The sequence below is a fragment of the Alligator sinensis genome, unplaced genomic scaffold (assembly GCF_000455745.1).
Source record: "Alligator sinensis unplaced genomic scaffold, ASM45574v1 scaffold707_1, whole genome shotgun sequence".
NCBI lineage: Eukaryota > Metazoa > Chordata > Crocodylia > Alligatoridae > Alligator > Alligator sinensis.
Window position 1 is genome coordinate 2,576,670 of NW_005842065.1, and position 18,934 is coordinate 2,595,603.

Here is an 18,934-nt window from a genome sequence, read left to right on the forward strand (position 1 = left end):
ATTTTTAATAAAGAAAGCATTAGGTAATAAGGAATGATCATCTTCCCAGGCTAGAAGTTTTTGAGAAGGGCCCAGTCATCTTCCTAGGAGCCTTTGACCATGTACTAATTACTTCTCTGTCATTGCAGTGGTAGAGCATTGGTAGCACCCTTGTCTCCCCAGTCTACCCACTGCACATAACAGGTGGTTCCTGGAGTTTCTGATTTTGTACACTGTAGTTGCATGTGAGGATTTGAAATGGCAATTTTGGGAACTTCTTGGGTAAACAGTTGCCTGCACATGCAGGGGACAGGACTTTAGGGCCCCTTACCCTATAATTCTGGCAGCTGCCTCCCTCTCTGCTGCCCTCTGACTACTTCCCTGCTCCCTGGCTTCAGTTAAGCCAATTGTCAAATGAATATTATAACCCTGATCCAGTTCCCAAGGTGTTGTGCCAATTCAGGTTTTAAAGTGCTGTGAAGAGGAATACTGCTAATAGTGATTGTGAGGGAAGAGTGGGGAAGACAGGGGAGCTGGGAATGCTTCAGGTTTACAGCAGCACAGAAATACAGCATGTTTGGCTACCACCCTCCCACACTTCAGGGGAGCAGTCCTAGCAAAGCCATGTGGGATGTGCTGGGCATCCTGCCAGTCTTTGCTATTTATATATTGCCAGTTCCACAAGCTGTAAAACTATCTGTTTACTGAGAGAAACAGTAATATCCTAAGTAACTTAATCTGGAGAAACCTGAATCATATCAGGAGGACTGCACACTCTGAGTGATCTGTTGCTTAACATTTCTTCATTACTCCCATTCCACAAGGATTGACCCATCTGCTTTTTGCTCTCTGAATAACCTACTGATGCCAAATTTGACCACTTTCTGTAAGAAAGTTTTCTTTAGCTTCCAGTCCTCTTCCCTGTCACAACAGGGTCACTGAGGCCAGCTCAGTGTCTGGGAGCTCTACCTCTTGGGTCATAGTCTTGTCTTTGCTGGGGCTCTGCTGCTCTTCATCTTTCGGCGCCAAGGCCTCTTGTGAAGGGTTTTCGCATCCAGGGGCCAAGGCAAAACGCTCAAAGACCCTTTCATGGTTCAGAATGAGAAACTCTACAATCTGTGCCTGGTATCCAGAGTCTACAAGACAGGTCATGGAGACATCGCTCCCTGCACTGGGTCGGATCAGCGTTGGCCCAAAGATTATCCCCAAGTTGTTGGCGGACATCCTGTTCTCCTCATATCTCTCAGACACCCTGGAGAAGGGAAACAACATTGTTAGGGGCTTCTAACCCTGAGCCCTACTGCAATGGGCAGACAGATGGAATGAGCTGGTATAGAGTAAGCTGATTCAATCCTTTCCTAGTAAAGAAAGGCAGAAGGCAGGGTAGCTTTGCACCTTATAGACTGACTAAATCAGATACATAAGCTTCATTCATCAAATGAAGTAAGCTGCCGCTTATGAAAGCGCATGCACTTCTGATCTGGTTAGTCTGTAAAGTACAAATCTACCATATCTTCTCCTTGACTTCAGACTAACAAGGCTAATTACCTCTAACAAAGAAATAAATTACTGCAGGGAGCTAGACAGGTGGGAATGGTGGAGGGAATGGACAGACAATGCACTGCTTTGCATACACTCAGACTACAGAGCTGCTCCTGGGGTTTCTCTAAGCCTGGTGAAAAGTGCAGCTCCCAGAGATGGGGGTTATCACTGTGATCCTTCTTCCATGCTGGATGAAAGGAGCTAGCAGTCCAAAGCGCTTGTCAGTTACTGGCTTTTTGCTTTGCAAAAGACATCCCATTTCACATCAATAGCTTTTCCTTCCCCCTTGCTTGGAGTCACTAGAATCCAAACTTCCCTTTGGCCTTTTGCCTCTCTCACAGCTGTCCTCCCTGGCCTCTTTTGATGCAGACACCATAGCTGCTCCTCTTGGTGTGTCTAATCAACAAGACAACTGCTGCATCCCTTACCTGTATAGATGTGCAGCAAGATGATGCAGGGTGTTGTGGTTCGTTAGAGGCAGTTTGTGCAGCACGTCCTTCATGTTCTGGATAGGGTCTGATGAAAACCCTGAGCTGTCTCTCTTCCCTTCTCCAGGTCTCTGCAGATCCTTGGCAAGTGCAATTAACTCATCATAGAGTTGATACAGGAGCACAGGTTCTGAGAGCTACAAGGGGCAGGGTGGGAAAACTGTTATTGCATCCTGCCTGTTTGATTATCTGAGCAAAATCTCATCATGACCCTTTGCTGCTGTCAGTGGCCCCCAGTTCTAGCCCCAATCAACCTTGCACTTTCAGACTCTCTCCAGTTCTTATCTCAGTGTTGAGGCCAGCCCCCACCAGAATTGCCATTTACATAGGCTAAATATGGGGAAGGATCAAAAGTATCCAAGACCTGCTACTACTTAGGGAAGCATTAGGTTCCCTGCTTGACATCACCCATTGTAAGCCATGAGCATTCACACTGTACCTAGCTAGGATTGGGAGTCCACAGGCATCCTGGACAGTCATGCCTATAGCACCACAGAAGAGGTTGTAACAAGATCAGTTTCTAGGAGTAGACAACTGACAGAATTAATGCCTGATCCTACAACAAAGAGGCATTGCCACATTTCAGTGCCTCAAAAACCTAGGAAAGAGAAACACGAGAGCAGGAGCTGCCCCCAAGGCTGCCCCAGGAAGCCAAACCTGGAGCTTTCAAGTGGTTGGGACCAGAGATGGGTTCTGGCTTCCCTGAGAGACTTGCTACTCACCTCCTTCAGGAAATGCTTCAGGACACTAGTGATGTCATGGGGAGAGTGTTCCGAGAGCTCCACCAGGTCTCTGCCGTTTTCAAATGCTTGGCAGAGCTTCTCTACCCGGGCCTTGGACCCGCTTATCCGATAGATCCCCTGCATTGTTAAATAGAGCAAAGTCAAGGAATCTCAGGTACAGAGTGGAGAAGAGAAGAGGGAGCAGGCATTTGCCAGCAAAAACAAAGAAAGAACACGGCATTGATATGATATCGTCTCTAGAACATGTAACATGCAGAGACTGAATGGCAGGGACAGCAGAGCTGATAGGAATTGAAGAGAATTCTTTCTGTGTCTCAGTGTGGGATATGCCAGCTGCCAGAGGACCTGTCAATGATTAACCCTGTGAAGTGCCTTGAGATGAAAGGTGCCAAGGGCCCAACCTAGCTCCCATTAAAACCAAAGGAAGCCTTGTCCTAGGCCTCAGCAGGAGCAGGGTTGGGTCTTATGTGGGTGCAACTGCTGTGCTGCTCACCTGGACTCCGAGGGCACGAGCCTCAATTTCTGACGTGCATTTTGTGACTATGAATGGAATTTTATTTGGGGAATCCAAGGAGACCTGCTGTAAGTTGATGCCGAAGAGGGACATGCGGGCAGGCAGCTTCTTACGGCCACAGGTGACCAGAAGGTTCTCCAGGCATTTCTTGTGGCAGGCCAAGTAGCACTGCAATGACAGGACAGTGTTGGGTTAGATATGAATTGCAGCTCAGCAATGACAACTCAGCTGTTCAATAATTCAGGTATTTCTTTGGGAAATATCACAGGCTGCTTCCCCTTATGCATTGTTCCTTTGCCTCCCATTGGGAGATGCACCCTCCTCTGCCTTCATTCTGGCCCTTGAGCAAGGTTACTGCAGGTACAGTTGGCAGACTCAGGACGGTTGTGGGGTTCTGGGCTCTCTCACCTCTTCACACTCAATGCCGTTGACCATGAAGGTTTCACATTCCCTGCATTTGGATGGGCCCCGGAGTTTTCGCAGCCGGTGGGTCTGTGCCGCAGTTGACAAAGTGAGGTTCTTGAACTGGCACTGGAATGATCCATTATCTGATGCAGAATCATTTAAACAGAAAAAGGGGACATTGTAAAAGGTCATCCATGTTTATTAGAAATGTAAAGGAATTTGGCAGCCTGTTTGTTCAGACAGTGCCACAGCAGATCTGTACCTCTGGCTAGAAGAGCAGGGAGTGCTCAACAGATTGCTGGCAGAACAGCACTATAGAGCGAGAAGGACCTGGGATGGGATTTTAGCTAGCACTGCCAGCATGCCTACCAGGACCAGAGCTGGCTAGTTTGGGTATGTTTACTTGAGCTGCAATCAAATAGTGGGGTATTCCCTGAGAAGCAGCTGCAGTTTTAATGAGACTTGGGCTGGGATAACAAGAGGGGACTGTGAGTTGTGATGGAGGAGTCTCAGCAGAGCAGTGTGTGTGTCTGTGTTTGGGGAAGGCTGGAAACCATAGCTGCGATGCTTACAGCTTGCAACTGAGTTGGAGGGCCGTATGACTGCATGGGATACTGAACTAGACAGCTACAGCACTGGCAGGGCTGCATGTGTGAATCTCACTTAAGTACGCATAACATCAATGGGAAGCAGAATTCTACTGTGTTCTCTCATCTGTCAATCATTTTTCTTTACTGCTTACCATTTTCATATGTTTGAGATGAATCTCTCTCCTCAAAATCATCCAAGGAGGACATGGTGCCTGTGGATGAAGCTTTTAGCAACCTCCTATTAAAGTTCCCTGGAGACAAGAAAGAAGGGTTTATATTTTAGACAGTAAAGGAGTTCTTTGGGATTTTTTCCCTAGAAAAAACTCCAATGCCACATTTTATTTCTGTTTGTAATTTTTTTGTTAGTTTGAATATTGGGTAGAAATTACTGTTCTTCTCACCTGGGCTGGAAGTGGGAGAATCCGGGGATTGGAATTCACCGCTCCCACCAAGGCTTTCTGTGTCACTCCATGATTTGTTTGCACCTATAAAAGGTGAATAACATGATAAGAATCATCTCAACACCATAATGTTTCAGTAGTGATTGCTAAGTGCTGCTATCCATATTTCTTCTGCCTGGGTCTTTATTTGTATTAATAATTCCCCAGAACCACAGGACCCCTTCAACCTTCTGTGGATAACTCTAAAGTGAAAACACAGGCATAGTGACAAACAAATAGACACATACAGTGATCTGCAGGTATTTTGCTGAACCATGTCAGACTTTAGGAAGCCCTCCAGGAATGTCCTTTTGTGTCATAAAAGTGTAAAGAGAGTTGTTTTCTACCGAAGGGATGTAATTTCCAAAATGTCTTTGAGAGAGATTTTTAGGTGGTAAAAACAGTGTCAGACCTGTAATGAAATGTGATATCCTATGAAAGGAGGAAGTAAAAGCACTCAAGTAAAACTTGAGTGCTGTATACTCCGGGGACTGAACTGATAAGAATAATGGTAGAAGGCTGATGGGCTTCACTGCACCATCACATCCACTCTGAGCTGGGATGCACATAAGAAGTAGTCAAGTATGAAATCAAATATGGAGTTATAAAAAGGGCCAGTGATGTGCAGGCTGTCACCAAGTCCATAGTTGCCAGAAAAATCCATTAATATTTTCACAGGATAAAGAAACAAGAGGCAAAGATTCAGGGGGAAGGGAACACAGTCCTAATCTCTAAACCTGGATGGAAATCTCCAGTTCAGGTCATATCGCTGGAGATGAACAAGAGCTTTCAAAGCATGCAGGCCAGGGACCAGCATTTTTTGTCCCATTGTTAAATTGCTACAAGGCTTGTCATGGAAATAAACCATTCCCCAAATGACACTTTGGCATCTGACAGAATCTCAGAATGACACTGGAGGAGAATTTTCCTTTTGGAACATTCTTCTGGTCTCAGAGGTAGATGGTGAATGAGTGACACCTGAATTTGTGGTAAAAATAAAATGCCTGGAGTCAATCAGGGAACAGACTTCTATGGGCCTGAAATCTTTTCTATACAAATGTAGCCTTCAAATCACTTCCAGTTGCAAGCTGGAAAATGGGTTTGGTCTTACTTTAGAGGTAATTATAAACCAATCTTTGTGACTCGTGGCTACCTAAATACAGAAATCAAGCTTCAGTATCACAAGGGAGAATATTAATGTTTCTTTTCAAATTAATCTGACTTTGTTCACAGTTTTAGGAAAGCTGCTTTCCTGATGCATCTTCTGAGGAGGAGGTCAGATCAGTAGCTGAGAAGGAGATTCCAGTGTGCTGGGGTGGATTCTTTCTTCTACCGCTAGAGGGAGACCTGAGAATGAGGTACAAGCAGATTTTGTGAAATGGCTTATCCCAGATAACAATAAGGTAATAACAATAAGTACTAATATATATAATTCTACCATAGATGTACACAGTGCTTTATATCTATAAGAAGACAAAACTCTCAAGCAGTTCTCTACTTCTTTACCTCTTCCCCACAGGAGTATATGGCTCAAATTCAAACACCTCCACGATATTCTCTTTCTTCTGCAGCTTCTGAATAAAATCCAGGTATTTCTCACCCATTTTGTAGGGTTTGCAGGATTCAGTCATGGTCTGGTAATCCAATGGAATCTTCTCTGCCTGATCTTGCCGCAGCTTGAACATCCTCAGGGTAACCTTTATGGAAACAACAAAAAGCTTGAAACACTGAGGCTGGGGGTCTTCCCTGGGCTCTAACTTCAACTTGTTTGTAGAACTCTTGCACAAACCCTTTGATTACTTGTACTTCTCTTGCTTATGGATATTCCTACCTACCCTTAAATTCTATTTAGAAAATGCACTTAGTTTAAATGAGTCTGCATGAAAACCATCAAAATACAGTCCCTTTCCCCACCTCTAGCTGCTGAAGGAAATGTAATTCTAGTATGAGAACCAACAGGGACTCCTTTGGCAACCAAGAGAGAACTTTGCCTACCCTGTGCCAAGTTAACTACAGCATGAGTTTTTTCCACTAGTTCTTACCCTGCATCCTGATCTCAGGTTTTTGTATTAACCATCAGTTGTTCAGCCGTAAACCAGAGACTCTCCAATGCAGTAGGAGATTTGTGGTTGTAATTGCTAGGTATATTGAGTGCTACTCTTTGTAAAGCTAGTGCTGAATGCTAAACAAATGTCTGGAATATGACCTGATGTCTCCTATGGGCAGCCATGTGTAGGATAATTACCAGTAAAGCAGAGAGGGACCATGGAGACCTGACTCAAATAGCAGCTCCTCTGTGTCTGAGATAGAGGGACGTTGCGTAGTTGTTGTCTCCTACTTACCCGGGTTAGCACCTCATCTCCTTGGTAAACAAGTTTCCGTATGTGGGAGACAATCCTCTCTCGCACCTTTTCCAGTTCCTGCCGGCGAAAGTTGGCATCAGTGATGCATGTCTTGTAAGTAGTTTCAGTTTCCTGAACCTGGGGGCAGGTAAACACAGAATGAAACAGAAGCCAGTGCCAGGCATCCTCACCCTGAGAATGATGAAAAGGAGTCCATGGTGCAGATCACAGAGCAGCCATGAATGGGATTGTCAAGTGAGATAGGAGCCAGAGCAAGCTGGAGGCTATGGGCTTCTTAGTGCTGGTAAATGGTAAGTCCCAGGCCTGCTGCTACATCCTGAACAGAGTTCACCTTATGCTCCTAAGATAAATTTAGAGACTAGAGTGGTCACTGCCATGTCTGCAGACTCCAGGCACTTCAACAAGCATCTTTTAGTATCTCGGATAGGGATTGGGCTGCTACTCAGGCAGGTCTTAGCTTGTTGTCACACCAGGAAATCTTAAGGTCAAAGCACTGATCCTAGAGCTGGATGAAAATGTAAACCTAGTGAAACAAACTAATGTATGGTATTCCCCAAATTGCTGTCATTCCATTTTAAACTGAAAATGTTATCAATATTTTATTTAGCCCAGAACAAGTTTTGGCAAATGAAAAGTGTCCATAACAGCATGGTGACATTTTCTTCATGAGTGAGCAAGAGAGAGAGCTCCATGATCCATGACAGTTACCTTTGCTTGTGCTTCCTCACGAGACCGGCGCCGTTTCTCCAGCTGCTTGCTGGCACTGCCAGGGTGAGTTGCAGCCATGTTCTGGTATTCATCCTCTGCCTTGGCACTCAGTGACTTGGCTTTCTCCAGCTCCTCACAGCGCTGTATGTAGTGCAGACGGGACTTGCGCAAGGATGATAAGGAATCATTCTGTAATCGGACAAAGAGCTTACTTAGGACACATCATCAGGCTGGAGGGAGACCACTGCTGCTGGGGGTCACACACATGCCTACCTTCATTCCCATATAGCTAGGAATCAGCAGGAAAGGTGAGGCTGTACACCAGTATTGCTTACACCATCAACTATCGGGAACAGATTTCAATATCTGCTAATTTCCTTCTCTAGTCCCATTGCCCTAACTCACCATCCTTGTTTTAGACCTTCAGCTACTTATACACATGTTCGTGATCATTATTGTTAGGTGTCAGAGTTGTTTTGTGTTCTTTGCAAATTCAGGCGGACATTGCTGCACTAAGAGATATTAAGAAAGTTTTCTTTGGGCATGTCTACACATTGCGCTACCTTGCCATAGCAATGCACTACAGCAATGTAGTGACCACGTGCATCTACATGTCACTGGCAGCTACTTTACCGTAGTGGTGTGCTCCCCTGTTTTAGTGCGCTGCTACGGCAAAGTGGTGGCTAAAAATAACGGTGTGCCATCCATTCGGTGCAGTATGGGCAGTTACTGCGACATCCTTTAGTGTTTCCAAAACGTTAATAGGTAGCCATTGCATCTGCTTTTCCAAAAGGAAGTACTAAAGCATGGCGCAGTAACAACATCACCATAGGGTGATGTGTAGATGTGCCTTTGAGTCCTAAAAACTAGAAAACTGGGGCATGATTTTTCCCTTGCACGTGGCTAATCAGAAGTGTTTTCCACATAGTTTATTGGCAGGGGGTTCTCTTGATGATCCTGTCGGGGAGGAATTGGCTGTCACAGGGTTCCTCACCACCTCATCCCTTTTAAGGGGAGCTAGTGGAAAAGAGATTAACCTGGGGTATACTGCCTTCCTGTATGATCTTTGCATGGGGATGTAGCAAGTGCTTTCCTGCCTTTACCAATAGGGCAGTGTGGGACAGGAAAAAGCAGTCCCAGTTAGGATGCTGTTAGCACTTTTTACTGTGTGCTCTCACAGGCCTGGCATTCTCATTATTTTGCCAGACATAAGCATGTGGCTCTCTCACAGCCTGCCATCTCCAGGGCTCTTACCATTCTCTTCTGTTCTTTTGTCCATTGATCCTTAAATTCTTTCCGCCACTTTTCAATTTCATTCCTCTTGGCTGTAAGAGGCTGCAAGGAAATTACAGTGCAAGTGAAAATTACATGCCTACATACTATCTCCATCACAAGCTTCTGGGCTTAGCACAGGCCTCTGACTGAAGTCCTATGGCTTGTATTAGACAGGAGGTCACAGAAGATAGACCCAAGAAGTGTCCCTAATATTTTTGTGCTCCAGTCATGCTCCTTTGCCCTGGTCTACAAAGGCTGGTGGTGCTTAAGGAGCCTTTTTAGGATTAGACCTAGATGGGAAAAAGTTTTCCCATTCCCCCAAATTTTTCAAAATTTCAGAAATTTTCCAGTTCTGCATTAGGTCAAACCCAAGACTTGTTGAAATTTTCCATGACAAACCATGGACAGCAGCATCCAGAATAGCCAGTAACCCAGTAGTTATGAACCCAGCATTCATCCAGGATATAGGCTTCCTGTTCTGAATCAGGTTTTGAATAGAAATTACAGGCTGGGCTTGAGAAACATTCCTGAAGAAGGCTCTGTTGAAACTGATACTTTCCCTCAAAGTCTAATTAAATTGGCATTTTCTGATGAAAACCATTTTGGTATAAAATGTCCAATTGGCTTCAATCAGGATGCTAACCTTGCCTCTGTTAGTGGGGCAGCTTGCTGAGGTTAATAGTAGCCATTGCATCTGCTTTTCATGCACCCACCAGAAAGTTTAATGGAACCAGATTACTCTGTGTTGCCCCACACTATAACAAGGGTAAGTCTGCAGCACCAGTTCTACCTCCGCCCTAAAGTACTTAGCTGGGCACCGTGAGAGTTAGTGGGAAGCCAGAAACCCTCATCCTTGAGCTACTCTACAACTGCACTTGCAACCTAAAGCAGACCGTGTCACCTCTCCATTGCAGATGGCTTGAATAGCTACAGTGCACACGCTCCAGGGTGGGAGAGTGGGGGGACACCTTGGGGAGCTGCTCTGATTAAAATGCCCATAGTGTCTCGTGTATTCATCATCCCACACTTCAAAATAGTGGCAGACGTGCTTTAACTAAAGCTTGTTCGACAAGCTTCAGTTAAAGTACCCCTGCTGCCATTTTGAAATGCAGGGGCACTGAATATATGTGACAGTGAGGCTGCTAGAGCATTCCAATTAGAATGCTCCAATCGAGTTTGCGCCAACTTATTCTAATTGTAACTAATTGGAGCACGCATCCCGCATGTGTACAGGCACCTAGTTCTGAAGAGCTGGGCCTGGAACCCTGTGGGGTGAAGGTGCCTGCCCTACAGAGCGTGTGCACTGCCTCCTGCATCTTTCCTGCTCAGTAGAGCAGGAACAGCCTCTGCAAGCATGGAAGAATGGGCAGGATTGGATTGCAATGTGTTCTGCTCTGGAACATGACTCTAAAAAGGCCCTAAGGGGCTCTAGGCTTGTGCTCTTGCAGGAACTTACAGAACAACATGGATAGTTCCTTAGTAAGGAGGACATCCACTTGGTAAGGAGGACATGCTGATTTCTGGCTCATTTGCCAATACCTGTCTACCTGAATCAGCTGAGCTTCATTACGGATGCTCTGAACAGGAAAGCAGGAAGAGCCAGGGTCTGATGACAGCACCAGCTCTTGTTAAGGTAGGAAGAATCATTGAGTGGCTGAGATTGTAACATCAGATACTGAACTTCTCAGGCTACTGCATTCCTGGGGGTAATTTCATTCTTTCTGAAGCTAAATGTGAATTTTCCTCCCTTTACTTTCAATCAGATTAATGGGCTCTTGAGCTATTGTGGCTGCTCGCTTGCCTAACCACTGCAGTGAAGCTGTCCAACAAAAGCAGGAAATACTCTACCTGGTAGTATTCTCTCAGCTGTAGCTGCACTACAGTGTCAGTGGCTGTACCCCCAGCCTTTATGTCATAGTCCATGACGCTGGTGTAAAGCAACTGGAGAGGCATGTCACACTGTGGAGAGAGAGTATGTATATAAAATACTAGACAATCACCACAGCCTCTCCAAATCAAAGAGATTATTCTTATTATAAACAAAAATGATCATCCACATTGATTACATTGGTGGTAGGCATTTCAGATCCTGTACATTACAAAGTAGCAAAGGAGCTTTTATTCTCTATTGTGCTCCTTTGACATAATACAAATTCATCCCTTTATCTAGAGCTGAAGCTCATGGGTCAGATCTAGCCCATGGAGCTGTATCATCTGCTTGTGGGGCCCCCCTCAGATCCAAAAACTTGGCAGCAGAAGAGCAGTGGCAGTGTTAATTGCTGCTTCCCTGCTGCCAAATTTCCAGACCCACAGGGAGCTCCACAAGCTGGATAACATAGCCCTGCACAACAGATCATGCCAGCATATGGTCAGATCCAGTAGGTGGACAGCACACAGCTGGACTTAGCTGGTGTGGGGCCGAATCAGAGCAGTGTGTGGCTGGATCCAGTAGGCAGATGGTGTGAGGCTGGATTGGGATGGTGGATCTCTCTGACACAAGGTCAAGATCAGGGCAGAGTGCAGCATGAGGCTGAATCAGTTGGATGCCAGTGGTCTAGAATCTAAGATGACTCTTGCTCCTTTTATTATCATATGTAGGAATATATAAAAAGGAATTGTCCCAATGCTGAGTGGACAATTAAAAACAGTTCTGCAAGGGACAAAAAGTTCATGCTTTGAGACTTTAGTAGGAGTCAAGATGAAATTTGCCACAGGAAGAGAGAATAGCCCACATTAGCCTGTTGCAAGGTTTCTGGTGCCTTCCTCAGAAACATTTGGTTCTGTCTGTCATCAGAGACCAGGGCATACTGTATTGGAAGGACCATGGATCTGATTTGGTTTCACTATTTGGCATTTAGAATGTTCTTAATCCCCTTATTTCGTCTTGCCTACAGCAAACTACTGAACTTCCTTGAAGTGCCTTCCTTGCTTTTAAAGAATTGGAAATCATACTCTATAGACCTTAGCATGATTCAAAACAGAGCTCCATGGGTGATTTATGGAGTGGAACAATAAGCTCCATGAACAGGGAAAGCCGTGAAAGAAAGAGTATTCCAAATAAATTGTACCTGATGCCTAATGGCATGTCGGCCTGATTCTGCTATCTTCACAATGCTTTTGGCAAACTCTATTTCTGTGAAAGGGAAGAACAGGTTAGATTCTATATTTTCCCTGGCAGGGAACACATCTCCCCAAAACAGCTGCTGCAATGTGTGAATCAGTTATCCTAGCAGAATTCTAAGAAATGTTTGAGGACACACACAAAAAAAATCTAGTTTTGGCTACTGAGAATGTGAATCTTTATCTTTATATCTGTCTGAGACCCAAGTTAGAAGATGAGCTTTTAACCTACTCAATAGTATATTTGCATCCACTACTGTCTACAGTACCCTGTTGTTGGCTTTGCAAAGTCCCACCCTAGCAGAGTGCACCAACTCAGAGCTGGCCTGTTGCCCTGAGCTGACTATGGACTCCACTAAAGGGACTCACCATAATTCAGGCGTTTGTCAATCCAAAAGAGCAGCTCTTTGACATATTTACACCACATTTTGGCATATTCAAGGGCATATTCCACACCACCTTCACATTTTATCAGCATCTCATCAGCCTCTTCAACTGCAAAAATAAATTCAGATTCATGAGCTTCAGTTGGCAGAGGCTCCCCAAGTGTGGTAAAAACCTGAGTCTCTCTGATATCTTGTGCCATCTCAGATAATAGCTGTAGAAAATGAACTCCCAGAGGATAATAGCTGATCTCATGGTAATTCCCAGAAGAGCTCTATGAGTTCTAGGCAATTTAAGCTTATTTGGTCTCCAGTAAAATGTTTTAAAATGGACATTTTTATGAAGCTTATTTTGTAATTAGAGACTGGATCCCTTTGTGTGATGGTCTCTCAATGCTTGATATGCTGACCTGCAGTTACTTTGCCTTTCCTCTCCTTGGATATGCTGAGATAGAATTACCTATTTCATTGATTTGAGACTAAAAGAATTTCAAGGAAAAAAATGACAGTTCCAACAGCTTGGAAAATGGCTTATGTTTATGATAATGTAAAGTCCACCAGAAGCAAGACGTGGTTTTATACTGAATCGCATGATGCCATTGACGAATATGGCACCAAGCCTCTCCCACATGAGCAACAATAGCATATTAAAAACAGGGTCTTAGTTGCTTTATGGGGCAGATATTTATTATACAATATTATTTATTATTGTATTTATTATACAATATTTATTAGACACAAAACAGGCAGATGCTTATTGTAATTAAACTCTTGAAGCTCAAAAGTCAAAACCAATGTTAGAATGTAGTTTAACAGGTGAAGATGTGCACACAAGGAGCTTGGCAAGATTTTTAACTTAAACAGACCATAATGAAATGTATGCATCTCTTCTGGACTGTGTCATGGTGACATCTGAAAGACACATTCTTGTTAGTGGGAGTGTACAAACACAGATGCCATAATATATATCTGTTATTCTTGGATTATCTCTGTGTCTTATTTTACTTTTCTTAAGTTACCTGAGATGTCTGTCTGCACCTTTCCCTCTGAGTTGCTTTTGCTTTTGCAGAAACTTTTATTTTTCTGTAAATCAAAGAGGAAAAAAAGGTCAGAACTTCATGTGTCAAGCTGTTTAGAGAAAGTTACTGAGAGCTAATCTTGGATTCCGCTTTTTCCTATCTAGGAAACCCTCTGTAGTTGGGGTGATTGCCATAATGTGACAGAGCGGGGCAGGGCATAGCATAAGACTCGACCATGAACAAAAGTATGAAGAACATTTCTAATACAGTTACACAGAGTTTTAGATTGGAACGGATTTGCTATCTTCGAATGTTGCTAACTCTCCAAATATTCAATATGGCTTTTGTGGAGTCACAAAATTACTTGAGAATCTTTGATTCCCACAGGAAAACAAAGAAGTTCCTAGCCTTTTTGGTTGTAGTGAATGAGAATGATTGTATGTAACCAAAAGACTCAAGTTTCCAAATTATGATTTATTAGAAAAAAAAAATCCCTCCATTTTAAGCCAATTTCATTCTTTAGGCTGGCTCACAATTGTTAAATAGTTTGAAGTGGCTATACTGACATCTTGTCTGATCTCTTATATAACACAGAGCGCAGAACATGACCCAGTGATTTCCATCTGAATTACTCTTCTTTAATTGGCAAGAATAAATCTAAATTACATGTGTTTGAAAGTTCACATGAAGCACTGTCTCTTCTCTTCAGGTTAACTGAAAAAAATAAGACAAGCCCCAGTTCTTATCCTTTCTTCTGTATAGGCTCTTACAGTACTATTATCACCATTGTATCTGAGCACACTAGTATCGCTTGCTTTCTCTGTAGATGAGAGAGATAAACTTTTATTCAGATACTCGCTGCCAAAACAAGCAGCATTTATTTCAGTAAAGGGAATTATTAATCTCTTCATTGAAGTAGGGTCTCACTCTTGTCCTACCGGAGATGTCTCTGTCTCTGAGGTCAGGTCAGTGGTGCCAGGGCTGTCAATGTCACTAATGAACATGTCAGCTGCCCTGTAAAATAAATGAACCAATTAAATAATAATAAATACTTGGAGGTGTTTTAGAAGCTGCGAAGTGTATGACTAGGGCTTTAACTGCAGAATATGAAGAGGAGAAAGAGTTAAAGATGAGTTGATCTGGTTGAGTTCAAATATACATGATCTAATTTTTTACCCATTGGAAGCAGTTATTACAAAGCTAGGTGACCAATTCCAAATCTTTTATACGATGACTTTTGTAGGTTTTATGGGTGCAACTAAGAGCACATGAGTTATAAAAAACAGTGCTTTCATGCACCTTTTAGCCATTGCATAACCAGCTGAAGGTACTTGTAGCTACCTGCATTTATCTCTAAATTAATTATGAACAGGATAAACAAAATCTGAATAAGTCCTCTGCTATCACTGAAATTTTATCTGTTTAACTTTAATATACTACCAACCATTATGTGTTTTTTATTATTAGTCCCTTTCATTTATCATTTCATATGTTACAAAGCATTATCTGTGTTCTTCCTCCTCTGTACATCTGCTTTGGAAGTTAGCCTCTAATAAGCTCACAAAGCGTGTATGTGTGGATTAAGACTGAGAGAGGCAGGGACTTTTGTATAATCTTTGCTAATACTAGGACATTATCTAGGACAATGGGCCTTGAATCTGAGTGGTCTGTAGGAATTACAGCAAAATACATTGTACATTGTATTATTGTTATTAAACAATAATACAAATAGTGAGTCACATTCTGCTGCCACTGTCATTGATGTAAATTAAAAAATTCCTGAAAATATCCTCTTTCTAGTAAGATGTTCTAGCATTCAGAAAGACTGAAGCTGACTGATTAGCACAGAAAATAGGCAAAATGTAGTAAAGTAACCCAGACAATGGGCAGAAGATCTCTGATCTGGAGTATGGAAGGGGCTCTGAAGGTTTTCCAAATCTAAAAGCTCTTAATGAGAAATTGAGATAATGAATAACAAAATATATAAGTATATATACAATGAATGTATAATTATAGTTAAAGGAAGAGGAAAGAACAGATACAGAGATGTGAAGCCTCAAGCTAGTTCCATCCCATTTCTGTACATACCCATTTCCGAGTGAAATTTCTAAGGCATCCAAACACCCGAAGATGTCACTGTATCGCTTTCTATTTTCAGACCCTTTCACAGGATTGTTGAGACCTAGAGGTGAGTAGGAGAGAGAGACAGTTTCACTGAGAAATCCTAATAAACCTAATCCAGTATCCACTGATGTCAAAAGAGTCCAGGGATTACAGTGGGCTTTGGATCATGCCCAATGCACAGAGCATGACCAAACTAAGAGGGAATGACCAGGAAAGTGGCAAACCATAATACAAATGGTAAAACAGAGAATCTGTCAGAGCTCCATGGTAGAAACTCCAGGTAATAAAAGAGATCCAAAGCGCCTGATGTCAATGGGAAACTTTCTATTGATTTCAGAGGGCTGGGGGTCAAGCCCAAGGTCAGATGGCTAAATTTGCAAAAACTCCTTTTAGTAGAGGCTATCAACTACACAGTGGGTACATCTACATGTGAATTTAGTATGATGCAATAAACTCTGGAGTTGTTCACGCTGGAGTTACCTGCTCCCAGGAGCAGTGTCTACACATGCGCATGGGACACCAACACTTAGAGGTGGGGTGGAACAGCCCCAGGCTGACAGCAGACTCAGGGGGTCAGCCCTGGGTGGTGGCATTAGGTGGCAGAGGGGATGGCTGGGGCACAAGGGTGCAGAACCTGCGGAGCTGTGTGGCTAGGTGGCAGGCAGCCCACACACTTTAGCACCCTCATGCCCCAACCAGCCCCTGTCACCATCTACTTGTGTGTTTTTCACACTTAACTCACCATAAGATAATAACAGTACTATTTTACAGCAGAGTTCATTTTCTGTGCCCTAATACCAGCGCGTGTATGTAAACGGTGATGCTTTACTATGGAGCTAATTAGTCAACTCCACAGTAAAGCACACATGTAGATGCACCCAATAGTGTCTACACTATTTTTGTATCGAATAAGTGATTAACCTATACTTAGAAAGAGACTCAGGTGTATTGTTGTAGTGGGTGCTGCAGATCATTTGTAATGTGCTTAGGCTGAGTGAGAGAGTGTGTGTGTGTGCGCGCATGCATGCACATGTGCATGGATTTGTAATGTGCAGAGCTATGTGTGCTGGGATAGCAGGAAGTGCTGTGATGAGGAACTAGGGTCAGGGGCAGAGCTCAGTTGCAGAAGTTGTCCATTGCTTGAACAACACACATTCCCCAGTGTTGCAATATGTTGTACACAGTAACCATTTCTCAATATCACATATGCTTAATTATGGTGATACAGTGTTTTATCATCTAAAGTATTTGCCTCTTTTTACAGCATGTATCATTTTGCATGCATATAAAGTATAGAATGTGCATGTCTCCACATGCAAAGTATTGAAAAATACAGCAATAAAGCTTTTCAAAAGCTGAAGCATAAGCTTCCAGAAATTGCAGAAACACAGAGTGGTGGTGACCAGGAGGCTTTACTCGAGCTGTGCATTGCACTAAGTCTTGTTTTCTATTCAGTTTTACTCATTTGCGACTGTGGACAGAAACTGAATTGACTCAGGTTCAGGAAAGTAACTACCGACTTTTTAGAAAACAGAAGTAGGCCTTCATTGTATCAACAAAAGAAACCTTCACTCTTTTTTTTTTTGTCCCCAGATATTCCAGGAAACAGGATGTGGTTGACCCAAATCAAGAGTTGCTTCATTGGTAGTTGAATCGCTGTCAGTGAACAAGCACTTGCAAATATCAGTCATTGGTACTAGATGGAAAAGTCAAGCTTGTTGTTTCATTCAGCTCAAGGTACACCTGGCCTCTGGTGGCAGTCACTGCTGAACGATGCAGATTTTCAAGTGTGAGCAGCTTCTCTGTAAATGATGCTGTGTACAGTTGGTGCATCACAGAACACCACGCTGCCCCTGGGGAATTCTGTGGAGCAAGCACAATTCTGCCTATCTGAATTACCCAGCATGCAGAGGAAATGCATCTGTTCCTCTGCTCCTTCATGGGGTGCTGTATAGTCACCATGGCTAACAGCCCTTGTCTTCAGGATAACACAGAGACACGAGCGTTGTAGCCTGTCCTGCTCCTTGTGCCCTTTCGGGTGCCCTAAGCTTATGCTATCAGAGGGAGTTGTGAGGATAGGTGGTTTCTCCCTTAAATCTCTCTTTGAATCATAGTGCAATAAGGAGCTTCATGGAAATGTTAAATACATTTATGGAGGGTGGAAGGGTCCTTCATACCTGATGCAGAAGGTCAAAGTAGAATTGCTGACAAGTTGCCAGCAACCTCTGTCTTGATCTACTTCAAATGTCTCTGGCTTTTATGTCAATATGGACTGGACTTTAAAAACAGGAAATATACCGGACAAAAGCATATTGCAAATGTTTCCATTTTGTATCCTCTTTACTGATCAGTTTAACCACGTTTTTATACCCTGTCTTTAAGAGTTCTCCCTGATTTCCTTCTTAATCATAGTGATGGAGCAGTAATGAAATCCTTCCACCAGCACCAACAGATATACACACCAATGAAAGGGCACTGCTGTGTAAGGCTGATGCCATAGTCAAAGCTGACCAAGTATCCATAGTTACACAGGCCTTGATGGATACAATAAGACACAGGGTTGCTTGATGTACATCTACCCTGTAAAAGGCCAATTAATTAGCCGTTTCCTCTTGGTATAGTTGTGGGGAAGGCAGGTTTTCACAGTAGTGGGTGTAAAGTACATCATGGATATTTTTAGTAGTAGCAGCAGAATGGCAAAAGCATCACTTCCCTTTCAGCCATGGGACTGTGTAATGAGGCAAATGAATAATACCAAGCCTAGGGCCTTTGCCTTCTTAGTTTGGCTCTTGCCTTCCACAGCATCAAACCTTTAGGCCTGCTTAAGAAATTTCCAAGGGTGCCTCCTTCTCTTTCCATTCTTGGTACTGATGTTTCCTACCAGATTACATCTCCTTTTGTCAAATAATGAAGCAGAGTTAGCACAACTGGTGTGAGCATATGCAGAGCTTCTGACTGCCAGAGCCCTTGTTCTCAAAGCCCAGTTCATGTTCATCTTTTGAACAGCTATGGAAACTAAATCCCTCCTTCATATGATGACAAGGTAAAGCCACAGTAGCAACAGAAATACACTTTTGGCTACTGCAGTTTGACCCAAATTAGACCAAACTAGTCCAAGACTCTTTTCTTGAGTCCTGCTGCCCTTGTATGAAATTCTCCCTCCTACTCAATCTTAGCCATCTTGTAATGCCTCATTCTCCTACTGTTAATACTACAGAAGGCCACTCGCTCAAGCTGCACA

The 18,934-nt window shown here is 43.3% G+C and overlaps 1 protein-coding gene across 2 annotated transcripts in view; it reads right to left on the reverse strand.

The window, feature by feature from the left end:
• GMIP (GEM interacting protein) overlaps nt 1-18,934 on the reverse strand; it is a 38,957-nt gene that overhangs the window by 4,142 nt on the left and 15,881 nt on the right. For both annotated transcript variants that reach the window (XM_025203987.1, XM_025203988.1), the window contains 18 exons: nt 15,658-15,751; nt 14,508-14,583; nt 13,570-13,633; nt 12,537-12,662; nt 12,116-12,180; nt 10,896-11,006; nt 9,027-9,107; nt 7,773-7,961; nt 7,044-7,181; nt 6,208-6,398; nt 5,954-6,048; nt 4,663-4,746; nt 4,414-4,512; nt 3,675-3,814; nt 3,246-3,434; nt 2,732-2,869; nt 1,950-2,146; nt 949-1,231 (listed from right to left, as the gene is read on the reverse strand). In XM_025203987.1, coding sequence (XP_025059772.1) covers nt 949-1,231; nt 1,950-2,146; nt 2,732-2,869; nt 3,246-3,434; nt 3,675-3,814; nt 4,414-4,512; nt 4,663-4,746; nt 5,954-6,048; nt 6,208-6,398; nt 7,044-7,181; nt 7,773-7,961; nt 9,027-9,107; nt 10,896-11,006; nt 12,116-12,180; nt 12,537-12,662; nt 13,570-13,633; nt 14,508-14,583; nt 15,658-15,751 — 2,360 coding nt within the window. The remainder of the gene's footprint in view (nt 1-948; nt 1,232-1,949; nt 2,147-2,731; nt 2,870-3,245; nt 3,435-3,674; nt 3,815-4,413; nt 4,513-4,662; nt 4,747-5,953; nt 6,049-6,207; nt 6,399-7,043; nt 7,182-7,772; nt 7,962-9,026; nt 9,108-10,895; nt 11,007-12,115; nt 12,181-12,536; nt 12,663-13,569; nt 13,634-14,507; nt 14,584-15,657; nt 15,752-18,934) is intronic.